General features: G+C 32.0%; 1 protein-coding gene, 1 long non-coding RNA gene and 1 pseudogene across 4 annotated transcripts; all 3 read left to right on the forward strand.

The window, feature by feature from the left end:
- The first annotated feature begins 352 nt into the window (after window positions 1-352).
- Window positions 353-5,274, forward strand: LOC107875921 (LIM domain-containing protein WLIM1). Of its 3 annotated transcripts, XM_047413918.1 has the most exons (7): window positions 392-509; window positions 699-864; window positions 1,848-1,919; window positions 4,191-4,287; window positions 4,391-4,428; window positions 4,570-4,656; window positions 4,894-5,274. In XM_047413918.1, exons 2-7 carry the CDS (start codon window positions 727-729, stop codon window positions 5,071-5,073), a joined length of 612 nt encoding a protein of 203 aa, XP_047269874.1. In that variant the 5' UTR covers window positions 392-509; window positions 699-726; the 3' UTR covers window positions 5,074-5,274. The 3 variants fall into 3 exon arrangements, with proteins under 3 accessions (XP_047269875.1, XP_047269874.1, XP_016578312.2); XM_047413919.1 differs by lacking the exon at window positions 1,848-1,919 and having other exon boundaries at window positions 353-613; XM_016722826.2 differs by lacking the exon at window positions 1,848-1,919 and having other exon boundaries at window positions 396-509.
- A 4,007-nt stretch (window positions 5,275-9,281) lies between these two features.
- On the forward strand, window positions 9,282-9,740 carry LOC124899340. Its single transcript, XR_007056779.1, has 2 exons — window positions 9,282-9,558; window positions 9,622-9,740. It is a non-coding gene; the product is annotated as an uncharacterized LOC124899340 (long non-coding RNA).
- A 3,778-nt stretch (window positions 9,741-13,518) lies between these two features.
- LOC124899611 lies at window positions 13,519-14,368 on the forward strand (annotated as a pseudogene).
- Window positions 14,369-15,506: the final 1,138 nt, after the last annotated feature.

Consider the following 15,506-nt stretch of genomic DNA (forward strand, 5'->3'; position numbering starts at 1 on the left):
CTGTCGAAAAAGCCAAAATTCTCTCAAGTTTAAAGCCCATTGATTTCCACAGAAAACCATGCATGTTTTGTCTCAAATGCCATACCGCAAGTCAATTTAATATTAAATGAGTACTACTATTTACTTAAAAATAATTAATAATTCTACTTCTGTATATTCACCAGTACTAATTTTCCTTTATATTATTCTCTATATAGCGTAAATCTTTGACAAAATATCCCTTCATTAAGACAGCTAATATTTATCCAAAGCCTGCCTGGCCTCCACTATTTCTCGCACCGTCAAATTTATGCGTTACACTTTTTTTTAAATTTATTTTTAAAAAAATGTAGCTTTTTTTTTTTTTTATAGATAAAAGTAATTAAACTTTACTATTTATTTTTTATTTTTAATTAAGTAATTTATAGCTACACAAATATTTGTGGAGTGTTTTAGATTGTAAATCTCAACAAAAAAAATCTTAAATTTTGCATCAAGGACTGAATTAATTGAATTTTGAAAATCTTTAAGTAAGATTTCTTATTCCGGATTTTCAATTATGAATTTAATATTATTCTCTCAAGTTTGATTAGACATAAAGTATAATTCAAAATTTAAACACCATGATGTAAAGGTAATATATTCTGCGATTAGAAAGAGAATAAAAGGTGTCATTTTTTTTTTTTTGTTTGTTCATTGAATTGAGTGGAGGTCTGCAGAGAGGAAAAAAAAAGGAAGAAGAAGGAAATGGCAAGTTATGGAGGGACAACACAGAAGTGTAAAGCTTGTGAGAAAACAGTGTACTTGGTGGATCAACTTGCTGCTGACAATAAGGTTTATCATAAAGCTTGTTTCAGATGCCACCATTGTAAGGGTACTCTCAAGGTGATACACACTTTTTTACTAAAAATCTTTTCTTTTATATATGGCTTGTGGTTTTTGCTTTCTTGATTTCATCTGTGGTCTATATTTATATGTCAAAGCAATGTTTTTTTCTTTCTTTTTTCTTGTTAAATATGGCTTGTGGTTTTTTGCTTTCTTGATTTCATCTGTGGTGTATATTTATATGTCAAAGCAATGTCTTTTGTGTGTGTGTGTGGGGGGGGGGGGGGGTGTTTAAGTGGGGGGCGGGGGAACAGGAGGGAGGGGATTTTAAGAGAATCGAACCCTTATCAACGAGGTGAATGTTCAGGTAGCCAACCAATCAATTGAGTTACTAAGATTTCCGTGTTATTATTGGCTAAGGGATCTTTGGAAAAGCAACGTTATTTACTACTCTAGATTGGATATTTCAAGTTTTTTTTTTAAAATGGGAGTAGGGAAAAGGGAAATGTGGATGGATTACGAGGTGGGGGAATCGAGCCCTCGGCTGAAAGTTTGGATAGCCAATCAACTGAACTACTAAGATTTCCCACATCACATAATATCAAGCTAATAATGAGCCGGGGTCTTTTTGAAGAAGCCTCTCTGCCTCCTTGAGGTAGAGTTGAAGTCTGCACACACACAACCTTCCTTGTTCTTGTTCATGTTCATGTTTTAGTTAAGTAACTGCGAGAGAGGAGGGGGTTCATGAATAGGGGCAAGGAAAGCAAGGATAGGCGGGGGTTTAATATTTGAATCTGCACAAAAGAAGTTGCAATTATCTGCAGCCGGCAACTTCAATCTCTTACTTAGAAATGAATGAATGAGTTTACTAAAGATGGAACAAAATGATCTTGTTTTATTCGTCGGTTGAAAAGAGATGTCTTGAGCAATCAGAGAAGCAGTTTGATAAACAGATTTAATCTTGTCCAATTCAATTAAGGTATTAGTGTTAGTGCTAATATACAACAAAAGATCACATTTTCTTCACTTTGTTCAAATAATAGGGTTTGGAGATCCATGATGCTCTTCTGTTTATCTCAAAAGAACAGAGAATTGGACTAATGGAAGCTTTCTATGTAAGATTATGTTTGTCAGTTTGTTTTGATTTGCCTCTTTCAAAAGATTGAGTATTGGATGCTCATGTGAGCTTTCTGCAATTTTTATGGAAGAGTAATTGTTTGATAATATCAAGGTAACCGATTTGATGGTAACTTGACGAAAATGAGACATCTATCGAGGGTATCTCTGGACTCTAGGGAACTATGGGTTTAAAGATTCATATAAAAACATTAAAATGAGATTTGGTAAAAGTTTAATCTATATAGAAGAAGAAGCTGTTTTCTTTATGACCAAGAAATCCGTCATAAGGCTAGCCCTTAGGACCAACTGCAACTTTCGAAAAGCGGGGTTAATGGGATTTCTCCTCTACCCTCCTCCACTTAAATACTAGGCTTAGTTCGCATGGTGCACGGCTCAAACCCGTGGCCTGGGTCATCCTTTAACCTTTGCCACTTGAACAGGCGAGCCATTTAGAGGAAGAAGTTGTTTCTTTTTCATAATGTGTCATGGTCAGTATCATTTCAATAGCCAAAGAGTTGTGTGTGTTCCCATTTTCACCTTTATGCCCGACTGATTTTGACTGATTAACTTGAGAGTCCAGATTTATTAGTAGACATTATTCCCCATTCAAATATGCTTAATATTAAGAGAGTGAAACCAGTGGTTTCTTGCTCACGACCAGCTAGGGCTAAAGTTCCAAATTACAGCTACGAATTAAAGAAGAACACTTTTGTTGGGTCATTGGGAATGTTAATGAAGAAAACATTTATTCAGGTCATACACAGTCACAAATGGATGCTCTGGCAGATCATTTTTATTTTCTGTATTAATGATCCTTTGAATGGTATCTTTAACTTTTTTTCGCTAAAGCATTGGTTTTTTGTTTACTGTCAAAGAATTTTGTCATAAAATATTCCACTGCAAATTGATCTGAAAAGCACATTATAGAAATCAATCAAGCTGTTAAATTTTTTATGAGGTTCCTCTTTTGCTGAAATTACACTCTAAAACCTTATTTTTGTAGCACAGATTCTCACTTTTAGTTGAAGCATGAAGTCAGGTCTGCCAAGTGCCAACCTTTTAAACACAAAAAAACCCAAAATGTCTTATCTTACGATTCATTCTTCTATTGTTCAAGGGCTGCCTTTTCTTTGGATGCTTCCACTTGACTACCGATATGTCCTTCAACATCCCTGTACAAAAAGAGTGGTGAACAAATTTGATGACCCTCAAATAGGAGTATGAAATCATTGGCTGGATGCATATGATAAATGAGCAAGGAAATGTGCATCCCTGGTTTTAGTTGCATATGAAGCAAAACGTATTTCTGTCAATGAACAACAACCATTGAATTTACCCTCCCTTGTGGCATCAGTATGGGTGAAGAATACATGAGCGTTGTTCCTTTTCTTCTTCTTTTAGGATGGCAAGAATGTCGACATGTATAGAAGCACGGGAAGACATTCCATCAAAATTATCATTTATGTAAAAATTTGCCTTCTCTCTTTACCTGAGAAGTTAAGTGGAGTATTTACAATTGCATCCTCTCACCCATTTCAGACCTCAGTTCAACAGCTACTGTACAAACTTTATTGATTTTGAAACTTGACTTTGCCATGGAGCAACTTCAGCTTACCGAGGACATGACCCTAGATAGAAAGGTGTGGAGGATGCAAATTAGGGTAGAAGGACTGTCCTTGCTAGTAGGTAGGAGGACTTTGTTTTGTTATTTGTGCTAGTGGCCATAGTACTAGTCTTATTTCAGAGTGTGTTATCGTTTGTCGTATTACTTAGTGATAGCCTTGTTTATGTTATTATTTGGTGTGTTAATACATATTGTTTCTTGATCCCTTTACTATCTTGGTCTATCGGAAACAACCTCTCTATCTCACCTCTGAGGTGCTGGTATGGACTGTGTATACTTACCGTCCCCATACCCCACTTTGTGGGAATATACTGGGTATGTTATGTTATGTGACTCTGCCTAGCTACTGTAATGGTTGTTCAACTCTAATTTGGGGAGGCCGTGAGACTTTTTATTCAGAAGCATGGTAATCTATCATGAAAGTGCTATTGAGTTAGTTGTACAGATGAAGATATCTTGCTGTATCAACTGAAAGTACAAAATCAGGTGTAAACTTCTTAGATGGATTTAGTATTCGCACTTTCGCAGTATATAGAATCTCCATTTTCTCCTTATGTTTAGCGTCTTTGTAGCACCTTGTTTTCACGTGGTTAATTTTATGATGTCTTAATCTTATTTTCCTTGTCATTTTTAATGTTTTTAGCTGAGTAATTATAACTCCTTCGAAGGAGTTTTGTACTGCCGGCCTCACTTTGATCAGCTATTCAAAATGACAGGAAGTCTGGATAAGAGCTTTGAAGGTAGTTATATAGAGTTGGCAAGATGATATTTCTTCTATTCTAGTTTTTCATTGCTCCTCCTTCTAAAGTTCGTTTCTTCTTGCTTGTTTTTTCTTTTTTTTAGGGGCTCCAAAAATAGTCCGGGAACGTTCTGTTGATCAGGTACTATTTGATTTTCTAGTTTCAAGATGATCCAAGATTACTATTTTGAAAGTCATCCTCTAGCATTTTACAGCATACATTATTGTCAATTTCAGTTTGCTTGCTGATCTTATACTTAATTGTCTCATATTAATCTCCCAGGGATCAAAAAGTAAGGTTTCAAGTTTGTTTGGCGGAACTCAAGATAAATGTGTTGCTTGCAAGAAAACTGTTTACCCCCTGGAAAAGGTATTGACAATTTTTTTTCGTTGTCCAATGGTATCTAATTGGAAAAGCCACAAACTTGACAGATAGGTTATTTCAATAAACTTTAGTACATACCTGAAAGTTGAACTCTCTTAGGAGCCCGTGGATGAGTGCCTCTAACGTGGTATATAATCACATTTGTATTCTTATCGTGCCAACTGAAGTGCTATTTTCTTCTTATATCAAGCTTTTAGATTAATGTCACTGCTGGTTTTATAGGTAGCAGTGGATGGCACTTCATACCACAGGGCTTGTTTCAAATGCAGCCACGGGGGTTGCACGATCAGTCCATCAAACTATGTAGCTCATGAGCATAAGTTGTACTGTAGGCACCATCACAACCAACTCTTCAAGGAGAGAGGTAACTTCAGCCAAATGGAAGATCATGAGAAAAACTGAAGGGGTGACTGAGAGCACAATAGCATGAGCATTGCTGTGAACATTTTCATTTTGAGTTTGAGTTTGAAATATAAAGAGTAATCGGCTTTCAGTCGAGAGTTGGACCAGTTTGTTGTTCTGGTTCGTGCATACAATTCAAGACCTTATCACATATATGATATATCTCTATATATGACATCTTCAAAAGAAGAGTTTCCTTCATTTTGTCTTCTTAGGTCTATTGGTTTGTGCTTTAATGCAACCAATGGTCCAGTTTAAGTTTTTTTCTACCAAACGCACTGTAATTGCTGCGTGTGCTTGTTTTGTGTTCTGTATTGAAGAATGAAAAAAAGTCCTACATTGATGGTTAATGAGATGGATGATCTCCTTAGCTTGGGCATTTTCTCCTCCTTTCGAGCTAGTTTTTGGGGTGAGTTAGGTTCAAGATCTAATTTCACGTGGTATCAGAGTATGATTAAAAATTGCCCACACACTAGATGTCCTTACCGTGAGGTGAGGTGTTGAAGAATGAAAAAGTTTAGGCAATCCTCCTCTCTTTGAGTTAGCTTTTACATTCTGAAATTCTCATGGATTTTTACGAGGGGAGTTTTTTTCTTCCCCTAGTTGATAATTAAATTTTCGTACCTTCTCATCTGTCTTAGCTTTAATGAGCGAAACTTTTCGATACTTATACAGTTATACTGATGAAAGTAAATTTCTGTTAAAATAATCCCCATATATATACACAAATTGGTTGGAATACCATCATTACATTATAAAAAGTTTCTGTTAAAATAATCCCCATATATATACACAAATTGGTTGGAATGCCATCATTACATTATAGAAAGAGTAGGATAACTTACCCCTACTTGTTCCAGTGCAACAAAGATGGGTGAAATGATTGCTTGAAGTCAAAATGGACAAGGCATTATGACTACAAGTATTTGGAAACCTTTACTGAGTTATGTCCCATGTTCATTATATCTGTCACAAAGAATGCTTTTATGTATGTATTCCAGCTAATGATTTAGCAAATATTTTACATGCCAACTTTACTTTAAAGTTTTTGGTGGCTACTTTCCATGATGACTTTTTCTGTCAAAGACTATCATGGGTAAATATATTTGTTCAATACTTGCAACTTTATGCTATACAGAAGAAGCTCATACATTCTCGAAAAGAAAAAAAAAAAACTAGTTATTTAAGTTTAAATAGTTTCTCTAAGAAAGCTTCAATAGTTGAGTTCATGTTCAAATACAATTTTAATTTTCAACAATAATAGTATATTCAGTGTAGTCTTACAAAGTGTGGTCTGAAGAGTGTGTCACACCCCTGTTTTTCACCGCATCCGACCCCGCTAGGGAGTTGGTTTTGGAGAAAACGATTTTTCCGATTAAAGTGACGTTTTGAAAAGGGATTACTTTACTTACAGAGTCGCCACTTGGGATTGAGTTTGGGTGTTCTAAGTCACCTTATTGAATCCCTATTTAAAAGGAAATGACTCTTCAATTTTTATTTTTTCGTCTGCGAACTAGAAATCCGGATAAGGAATGCTGTTGACCGAGGGGAAGGTGTTAGGCACCCCTCGAGTCCCGTGGTTCTAGCACGGTCGCTTTAATGACTTACGTCTGGCTCAAATTAATTTTTTTTAGGGTTTATAATATTTGTTAACCTAAAAGTTGTTTGCCTCCCGCTTTTAATTTATTTTGAAATTATTTATTATATTGACGTGTGGCTTACCGATAGTAGTACTTTTCAGCCTCACCACAAATTTTGGCACGTATCTCGCGCCTTTACGGCATTTATAAGTAGTCCCTATTTTCCTAATCTAAATAAGCACCTAATGGGTTTAAAACCTCCCCAACCCAATTCAATTGGCTTCAAATGGTAAATTAATTTAATTATGACGAATGGTCGGTAGCAGGGCTTTCCAACTTCATCGTCAATTTTTGCTTGTATATTAAAACTTAATTTATTTGAGATTAAGAACCTAACTTGTTCTTTTATAAGTCCGCTTCCTTGCAAATGAGTTTTTCCTCTTTTTTTTTCGATCGCATTTATGATTATATGTTTTAATATTTTTAAACGAAAAGGATTAGTCTTAGGCTTTAACGAACAACACTATATATAAGCCAAACAAAATTACTTAAAAGTAATTTAACATAATAGCATAATAAAGTTTAATTAATAAAATTACATTACCAAAGTTATCATAATAATGAAGTTAACAACAAAACAAAAAAAAAAAATATGTAATCAACATAACAAATTTATTTATTAAAGAAACGAAAATAATAAAATGAAATAAAAAAAATATTACTGTCCTCTTAAATCTTTTCTCAAAACTAAACTGTTGCTTTTGATTTTCTCTAGGTGATCTGCTATATTGAACCAAACTTGTACCAATTCTATAGTCTCAAAACTGTATGAAACAATTGTACCCTTCATCAACGTCATATACTAACAAACATAAACTCCATATCTAAAACAATTTTGGCATAGTAAGAAAAACTTGTATTAAAACATTCTACTCTTTTCTTTTGTACTATCAATTTCTTTCCTCCCTTTTTTTTTGTTTACTTTTTTTTTCTAAGTCTATATCCATCGCACAATATTTTCTTATAAGAATGTTTAGGGTGGTAAAATGTGTGCATGTGTGTGCATTTTTTTTTTATTTTTTTTTCTTTTTGCATGCATGCACGCATATAGGTCGAAGATTCTAGTTACAACGCAATAGTACTACTCGCATGTCAACCGAATACAACGTTACCTCTTTTAACGCTAATGACCCTAACAACTATCTTATTTGGAAGTTAATCAAATTTAGTTAACGTTACTTTGGAATAGCAAACTAGTTATAAATGGCGACATAAAGTAAACTATATAAAAATAATAAATTGCACATAACGAATAATAAGAAAAGTCCTGAAAATAACTCTATTCATGCTTCGATTCATAACCAAATTTACAAAAGTAATGGTATAGGAATTAAATAAAAACCTGTATGACGAACTAAATCGAAAGAGGAGCTCTTACGTCGAACCAAAAAGAAACTCAAACGGAGATCCTAAACTCCAAACCCTAATTTCTTTTCCTCTTCTCCTTTGATTTTGCTTTGTTTTTTTTCAATTTTTTTTCTCTTCTGTTTTTTTTTTGTTTCTTGTTCTTGCTTTTTTGTTTTTTCTTCCCCCCTCGTCCGGTTGTGTGCATGTGTGTGTTATATATAGTGTGTATGTGTTTGTGTCGTGTGTGTGTATTTGTGTCGTGTTTATTATGGAAAATGGGGGATAGGTTTGTGAGAGTGGGGCTTGTGGGTGGTTTGGGTAGTTTAGGATTCCTTTTTTTATTTATTTATTTATTTTTTATTTTAATTTTAATTAATATTTTAAATAAAATAAAAATAATAAAATCTATTTTAAAACTAACAAAATACAAGATAAGTTAACTAGCTAGTCTTAGGAATATGGTTAAGAAATATTAATATCACAACATTCTTTATTAAAAATTGAAAGAAGAAACAAATATAATTTAGAAAAAAAAAAATTCTTTTTTTTTTCTAAAAATAAATAAATAAACAAATAAAAACTAAAAAATGAAAGTAAAAACTTATTTAAAATGTGACTCTATTTTTGTAGTTTTTTTCAAAATTTTTAAAATAAATTTTAAAATATCTAATTTAGACCCTAAGACGAAATTGAACACTAAAATGGCAAAAACACTTAGGTTTGGTAAAAAATTAGGTGTTTACAGAGTGTGCCGTGTACGCAGAACGTACCCCTACGTCAGGGGTAGAGAGTCTATTTCCGATAGACCCTCAGCTCAAGAAAAACGGTATAAAAAAAAAATAACAAACGTACAAGAAACAAGAGATAGTGACAAAACACTACTACAACAAAAAACCACAATAATCGAAGTAAAAGAAACAATAAATAGTAACCGAAATCAAAGTAAAAAAAAACTTTGAAATGTCTTTTTCTCAATTTAACTTCAAATATTACTCAATTCATGTCCAATGAACTCAGAAAAGCATTATTGGTGTTTCACTTATCAGAAGAAGAATCAGACACAATAGAATCCTTGCAGGCTTGCAGGACCCCAAATCCAGAAATCTGATTGGTCTAAGTAAGAATGATTAGATGACATTTCATGAAGACGTGTGTTTGTTTGTGATGAATACATTGACTATATCTTTTAGTGAGGCCCATATTCCCTTTAGGCTTTAGCAAATCAAAAAAAGTATTATGAATAGGTTCCCCACACAAATAATGCAAGCATGCAAATGATGCTTTTTGCCTCCTACTATCTTCATTTGTTTTCCTTTTGTCTTCAATTCCTTTTCTTAAGTTTTAGCCTTTCATTTTATGCATTCTTTCCCCACTCTCTAATTATTCTTTTGAGCTCTTTTTTTTTTTTTTTTCCCTTCATTTTTATGGTGGGATCAATAATGCATTCACTTACTTTTCAACGTGACTCGAACCCTCGATTTTTCGGTTGATGTTGGAGGTGCAAAGGCAGATGTAGAGTGAAACGTGACTCGAACCCTCGATTTTTCGGTTGATGTTGGAGGTGCAAAGGCAGATGTAGAGTGATGATATTGGGTACATCTGAATACAATATTTTTTATGCGGAGTATAAATTTATATGTAAAAATTTATAAAATTTGCAATAAATAACGTGTTCAATGCTAACACTTAGCTTCTTCGTCTCTAAATCTTTTAGTCACTGATTAAGCAAAAATAGTTAAATAATATGTATTTTCACTTTTAGATTAAACCAGTTTAGGTGTGTAGCTCACTTTATTGAGTTCAAATGTTACACTGAATAAGATATTTGTTGAAATAATAAAGATGAATACAATAATTAAATTCAACCTAACCTTTACCAAAACATTTGTTAAGCCGATCGACATTCATTTACCAAATGTAAACTATAACAAAATAATACAATAATAGAGATATCAAAATAATACAACTAAATTTAGTCGTTGCACAAAAACATTCTTAAAACAGAGATATAAATACAATACAATTAAACCTAACCTTTCTCTAAAACATTTTTCAAAGCCGACTGACATTCATCTACCGCCTGTAAATTCATTTCCGACCTGCAAACTACAACAAAATAATATAATATTGATCGCAAAGCTTCAATTTTGAGGAAAATAATTCTTGTCTGAGAAAAAAATTTGACCTTAAAGAATGACTTGAATGTAAACAAAGAAGGCATACATACACGTTGAATTCTATTATGTTGACAAAAACAGTGAGGAAGTTGAAGGTTAGAAAATTAAGCATCCACCAATTTAGACATGCAACCGAATCAAATTAGATGAACATCAATCATATTTTTTCAATAAGTTAAACTGTTTCTTCTCTAGTTTAACGTGCATCTCAATATTTATAGAAGTATTTCCTTAATAGAGTCTATTTTAGGTGTATTTTTCTATCCTATTTTAGGAGTATTTTTCTAATTGATCAGTATAAAGAAAAATATTAATTGATTCTCCTTCCATATATTTTAGGAGTCCCATATATTTTAAGAGTCTAGTTAATAAAATAAAAATAATTAAATAATAAATTGAAGAAAATAGTGAAAAGACAATTTTGTCTAAAGAAGGTTTGTTAATGAAGGGCAAAAAGTTCAAATAAATCACTTTTTTAAGGGTTTTCACACTTTTAATATATTATAGATTATAAATATAGATTATAGATTATAGATTATTCAATTTAGTTCAAATACAAGGTTGCAAGAGGCGTACAATTCAACTTAGATTAGTTATGGATTAATTTGCAGTACTCCTAATAAGACGAATACGTAGGCTGTTTTTATATTATATAGTTATAATAAGATTAAAATGTGCATACTATTTAAATCTGAACCAATTATTACAAAAAAAGAGGTGATTAGTGCAATGGTGCACTGTAGACCATATTCTTCACCTTTAGACTTTAAGCATAGTTGGAAAATTCCTTCCATTTTTCTTTTTAATCTTTCTTGGGTCCCAAACAGAGCTCTATTATAGGAGGTTTTTTTTTTTAATGATCAAAAATACATTGTATCTTTTATTTGTGGGTTTCGAATAACTATAGTGGCCGAACCTAATAATATAGCAATTACAATTCAAGAAGTAATAAGTACTTGGTCATGTACTTGGAAACTCTCTATTTGCCAATAGAAATGTTGGCCTACTTCCACACTGGATATATCGTATAACCCCTTTAGAGTATTGATAGAACATGATAGAACATTCATATTGCCTTATTCTCTGAACAAAATTGAACTTTAAACAAAAAATTTTGATTCAACCATCGTGTGTCTCGTGCTGATAAATATAATTATATATAAAGAAATAAAATTATTAAAAAATAAATTGAGTTGAAATAAAAATTGAGTTGAAATAAATGTTGTATCTATTTAAAATATATAATTTGACACTATAAGTGTTTCATCTTAATCAATAAAACTCTATATAAAATGAAAAATTTAATGAAATAAAATATTTTGCTCTTCAAAGAAAAGATGTGGAGGAAATTAAGCCGCAACGAAGCATTTGTTGCACATATACGTCATATTAAATTAAAATATAAATATTATTAGTACTCTACTATCCAATTAGAGTTGAGGCTAATATTCATAATATAAAATACAACAGAAAGGGAGTAAAAAAGTCAGAAAATTAAGAAAACACAAATGAAAAAATACTTTGTAAGAATATATTATTATATTTTGATCTTGTCCACCATCACTCCTTTACCTTGCTACAGCTAATAATCATACATGGATAAATTTTTTACTTTCTTCAATTACTTAAAATTAATATTGTATATATCTTTAATAAAAGAACGTACATAATTAGATGTAAATAATTAATGATACACTTATGACAACATCATGATGCATATTAAAAATATTAACCTCAATTTCTTTGTAACTAATTAATTGAACGACATATGATCGATCAAAAATATTATTGCCAGAATAATTTCCTCCTAAATAATAAATGTAGATAGATTATCTAACTTTCGAAAATAATAAATTATATGTTAATTAAATTGACACAAGTTATACCTCAATTATCCATATTCTTTTGAAGGTTAAAATTTGAATTGAAAATTTCATCTTTACAACATTCTTCCGGACGAGGTCACAATCTATCAAACATAAATTATGATAGAATCTCAAAAATTAAGAATAGAATCTCAAAATACCACAAAGCACACGTAAAAAATCACATAATTAGACTAACGTTTAAAAACAACGAACAACCAATAGCTGATAAAAAAAAAATTCAAAGTGCAAAGAAAATACAAATACAAATTGAATAAAAAAATAAAGAGAAAAAGATTTGTACAATTACTTGAACGCCTACATTAAAAAAGAGAGTTTACTTAATTTATTTTCTATTTTAAGTAAAATTATTGGCAAAATAACCTACCTATTTTTGTTAAAATTATTGTTAAAAAGGGACTCACAAATTCGATCAACAAATAACTACTAAAGTAATATTTTATTAGTATTAAAGTTGATATTTATTTGATTACGTCTTTGCATAAAAGATTAATTTATCATTAGTTCCTCAAATATGTATTAATAATTGAAAATTAATAGTATTTTCAATTATGTTTTAATAAGGAAAGATAAATAACTAAATTTTAATGGAACACCTAAAATATTATAACTAATTAAATAATAATTTAGTAAAGTCGTAAATGACAATTTTGTCTATTGCGGAGTCTTTTAATGAAGGGTAAAAAGTTCAAATCACTTTTCTAAAGGTCTTCACACTTTTAATATATTATAGATTTTATATATATATACATATATATATATATATATATATATATTATATTTGAATTAATGAATTATCATCAAGTATTTATCAAAATACATGTCAAAATTGACTCGACAAAGTAAAGGTGCACAACAACTTAGTTTTGCCAATAAACTTTCATCCACAAGGGAGCTGACTCATTAATATCGAAACATATATTGATAAATAACTAATCATAATTTTAATTTGAAAAAACATAAACATCTCATATTTAAAAAAAAATAATACCCAATTACCTTCTAAACTATACCCAAAAAGGTTATGACACACCTCAACTTAAGGGGGATCCTATTACCTCCCTGAACTAATTAAAAATATAATTTTGACACCCTTAGTGTCTACGTGGTACATACGTGGCACAACACACTGAAATATTTTGATTTGTAACTATCTTTATTCATCAAAATTTTCTGGGCTTTTTAAAACAAAAACACCAAGCCCAATTGGAAATGCAACATCGCCGAGAATTAAAAGAGTTATGGAAATCCCTGTCAAGAAGGAACGCTTTTCTAAGTGAAGAAAACGCCTCTCTAAGAGAAAAACTTTTTATTCTCGACAGGGAACCCCCATAATATTATTTATGCATTCTTTCAAGTTCTGATTCGTAGTGATTTAGTTCTGATACATAATCAATCCTATCAAATATTTCAATTTTTCCTTTGAATTACTCATATATATCCTATGAATTTCATTTTGCAAAGAAAACTATTCTAGGAGAAGTTCGAATCCGTTTCGTTCGGATATTGATTGGTCTTGGTTTGACATGGTTTACGCGTTACTGGTTTCCGGAAGAGTTAATATTTCCATTAGCTAAACCCTTTCTTACCCTGGCTTTGGATTCGTATTTTGTTCGTACACAATCAACGGAGGTCTTCCCGACATATGTTGCAACGTCTCCAATAGCATGCTCTTACTTCGTCTTTCCCTTAATAAGTCATCAAATTTGGTGCTTGTTGATCCCAGTTGCTATGAGGAACAAAGGACAAAATACAATCGATTTCTCTGTTTAAGTGGTTCTCGCTTCTCCTTGTTCCTGTTCCTAACTCCTCCCCGGGTAGTTCCCAATGTTTGGCACTTTCCATACTTCATGGGTGCAACATCAATAAATTCGCTCTTGATCAAGTTACAAGCTAAGATCTATGACCATATTATGTTAACTATTTGTATTTCGTTCATTCCATCGGTATGCTCCAAGGTACCTGTAATTGTGATCCGTTTTCTAGAACCAAGGGATCTTTCTATAGAAATCTCCACGAACTATCATTGTTTTTTATGATTTTTCCACTTCTCACAGCTGCTTTTTCCACACCTTTGGATATTTGGTGCCAAATTATCGCCCCTTTCCTTATTTCTTTGATAATAGAGTTGGCTATTTTTGTGGCATCGATTGTACAAGTTCGTGAAGAGGGCTGGATGAGTGGAATGAGGGAAAACGGCTCGATCGACAAAAAAAAAGTAGTTTTTCGCACAGCTTGCTCATAGTGAAGGTCTCACTTGTATATCGTATTTGGACGAAGAAGCATCGAACAGGTTGGAGTTCTTACCTTCTTGGGACTCCATGGACGAAGATCTGCTTTTATTATATGGTCAATACCACTCTACTTTAGTAGATTATATGGATGTAGAAAAAGCAACTAATTTGGATGAAATAGAAACATCTCTTTTCCATTTCTATTTGCCCAGTTCATATCTTTGTTTCATGTGTTCCTGGGAGGAATTCGATCTCAGAATACCACCTAAATAACTACGGCCAGAGAGTCAAATAGGTCGGGAATAAAGAGTTTGAGGTCAGTTCGGACAACATACATCTTGGTTGGTTCCACCACCACTAGAGATTGGACATATATATAATCTTTCTTCTAAAAAAGAGATTCTTATACTCAAGGTCGTGTAATAGATTTATGATATATAATACGTCAGTATGGAGTCTAATTCCCAATAGGTTTTATACATCTTTCTCCTATCAATGTTTTGGATATTGGAATCGTTTACAAAGTAGCATTGATTCTGTTAGATGGAAAGAAAATTTTCCCGGTTCTATCCAAACTTCTATAGATTTTATATACCCTTATAGAGCTATTGATTGTGATGTTTTAACATTAGCATTCATTCAATTACTCGAGCAGTATGCTTATAATATTGATTCTGCGTATTTGAAATTTACTATATGATATATAATGCAATTACCTTTATCCTATGATCTCTCATTTACTTTAGGTAAGGCTATTCCTTTGTATGATCAAATTGGTAATGATGTTCCTAAAAAGATGATATATCAGAAGATTGAGCAACTAGTGTTGTTATATGGTGAACAATATCAGGATGTTGTTATTAAAGGTCTCTTTATTCGTGTGTATTATGATATAAAGGATTCCCCTCAATTAATAGACTTTCCTAATGAGATATCATCAGATATTCTTATTCATATTAATAAAGTTATGGAGTATTAAATGGTAAGTTATAAACTACCTAATGTTAAATCACTGAAGTATAAAAAAAGTCGTATTCCCACTAAAATAAACCCAATCAAAGGTAAGGGATCTAAATGTAGTTCTTTCATTGTTGCCGATATAGAGACTATACTAGTCAATAGTGTTTGTGTACCTTACGCTGCTGGTTA

Source organism: Capsicum annuum, chromosome 6 (genome assembly GCF_002878395.1).
Source record: "Capsicum annuum cultivar UCD-10X-F1 chromosome 6, UCD10Xv1.1, whole genome shotgun sequence".
Lineage (NCBI taxonomy): Eukaryota > Viridiplantae > Streptophyta > Magnoliopsida > Solanales > Solanaceae > Capsicum > Capsicum annuum.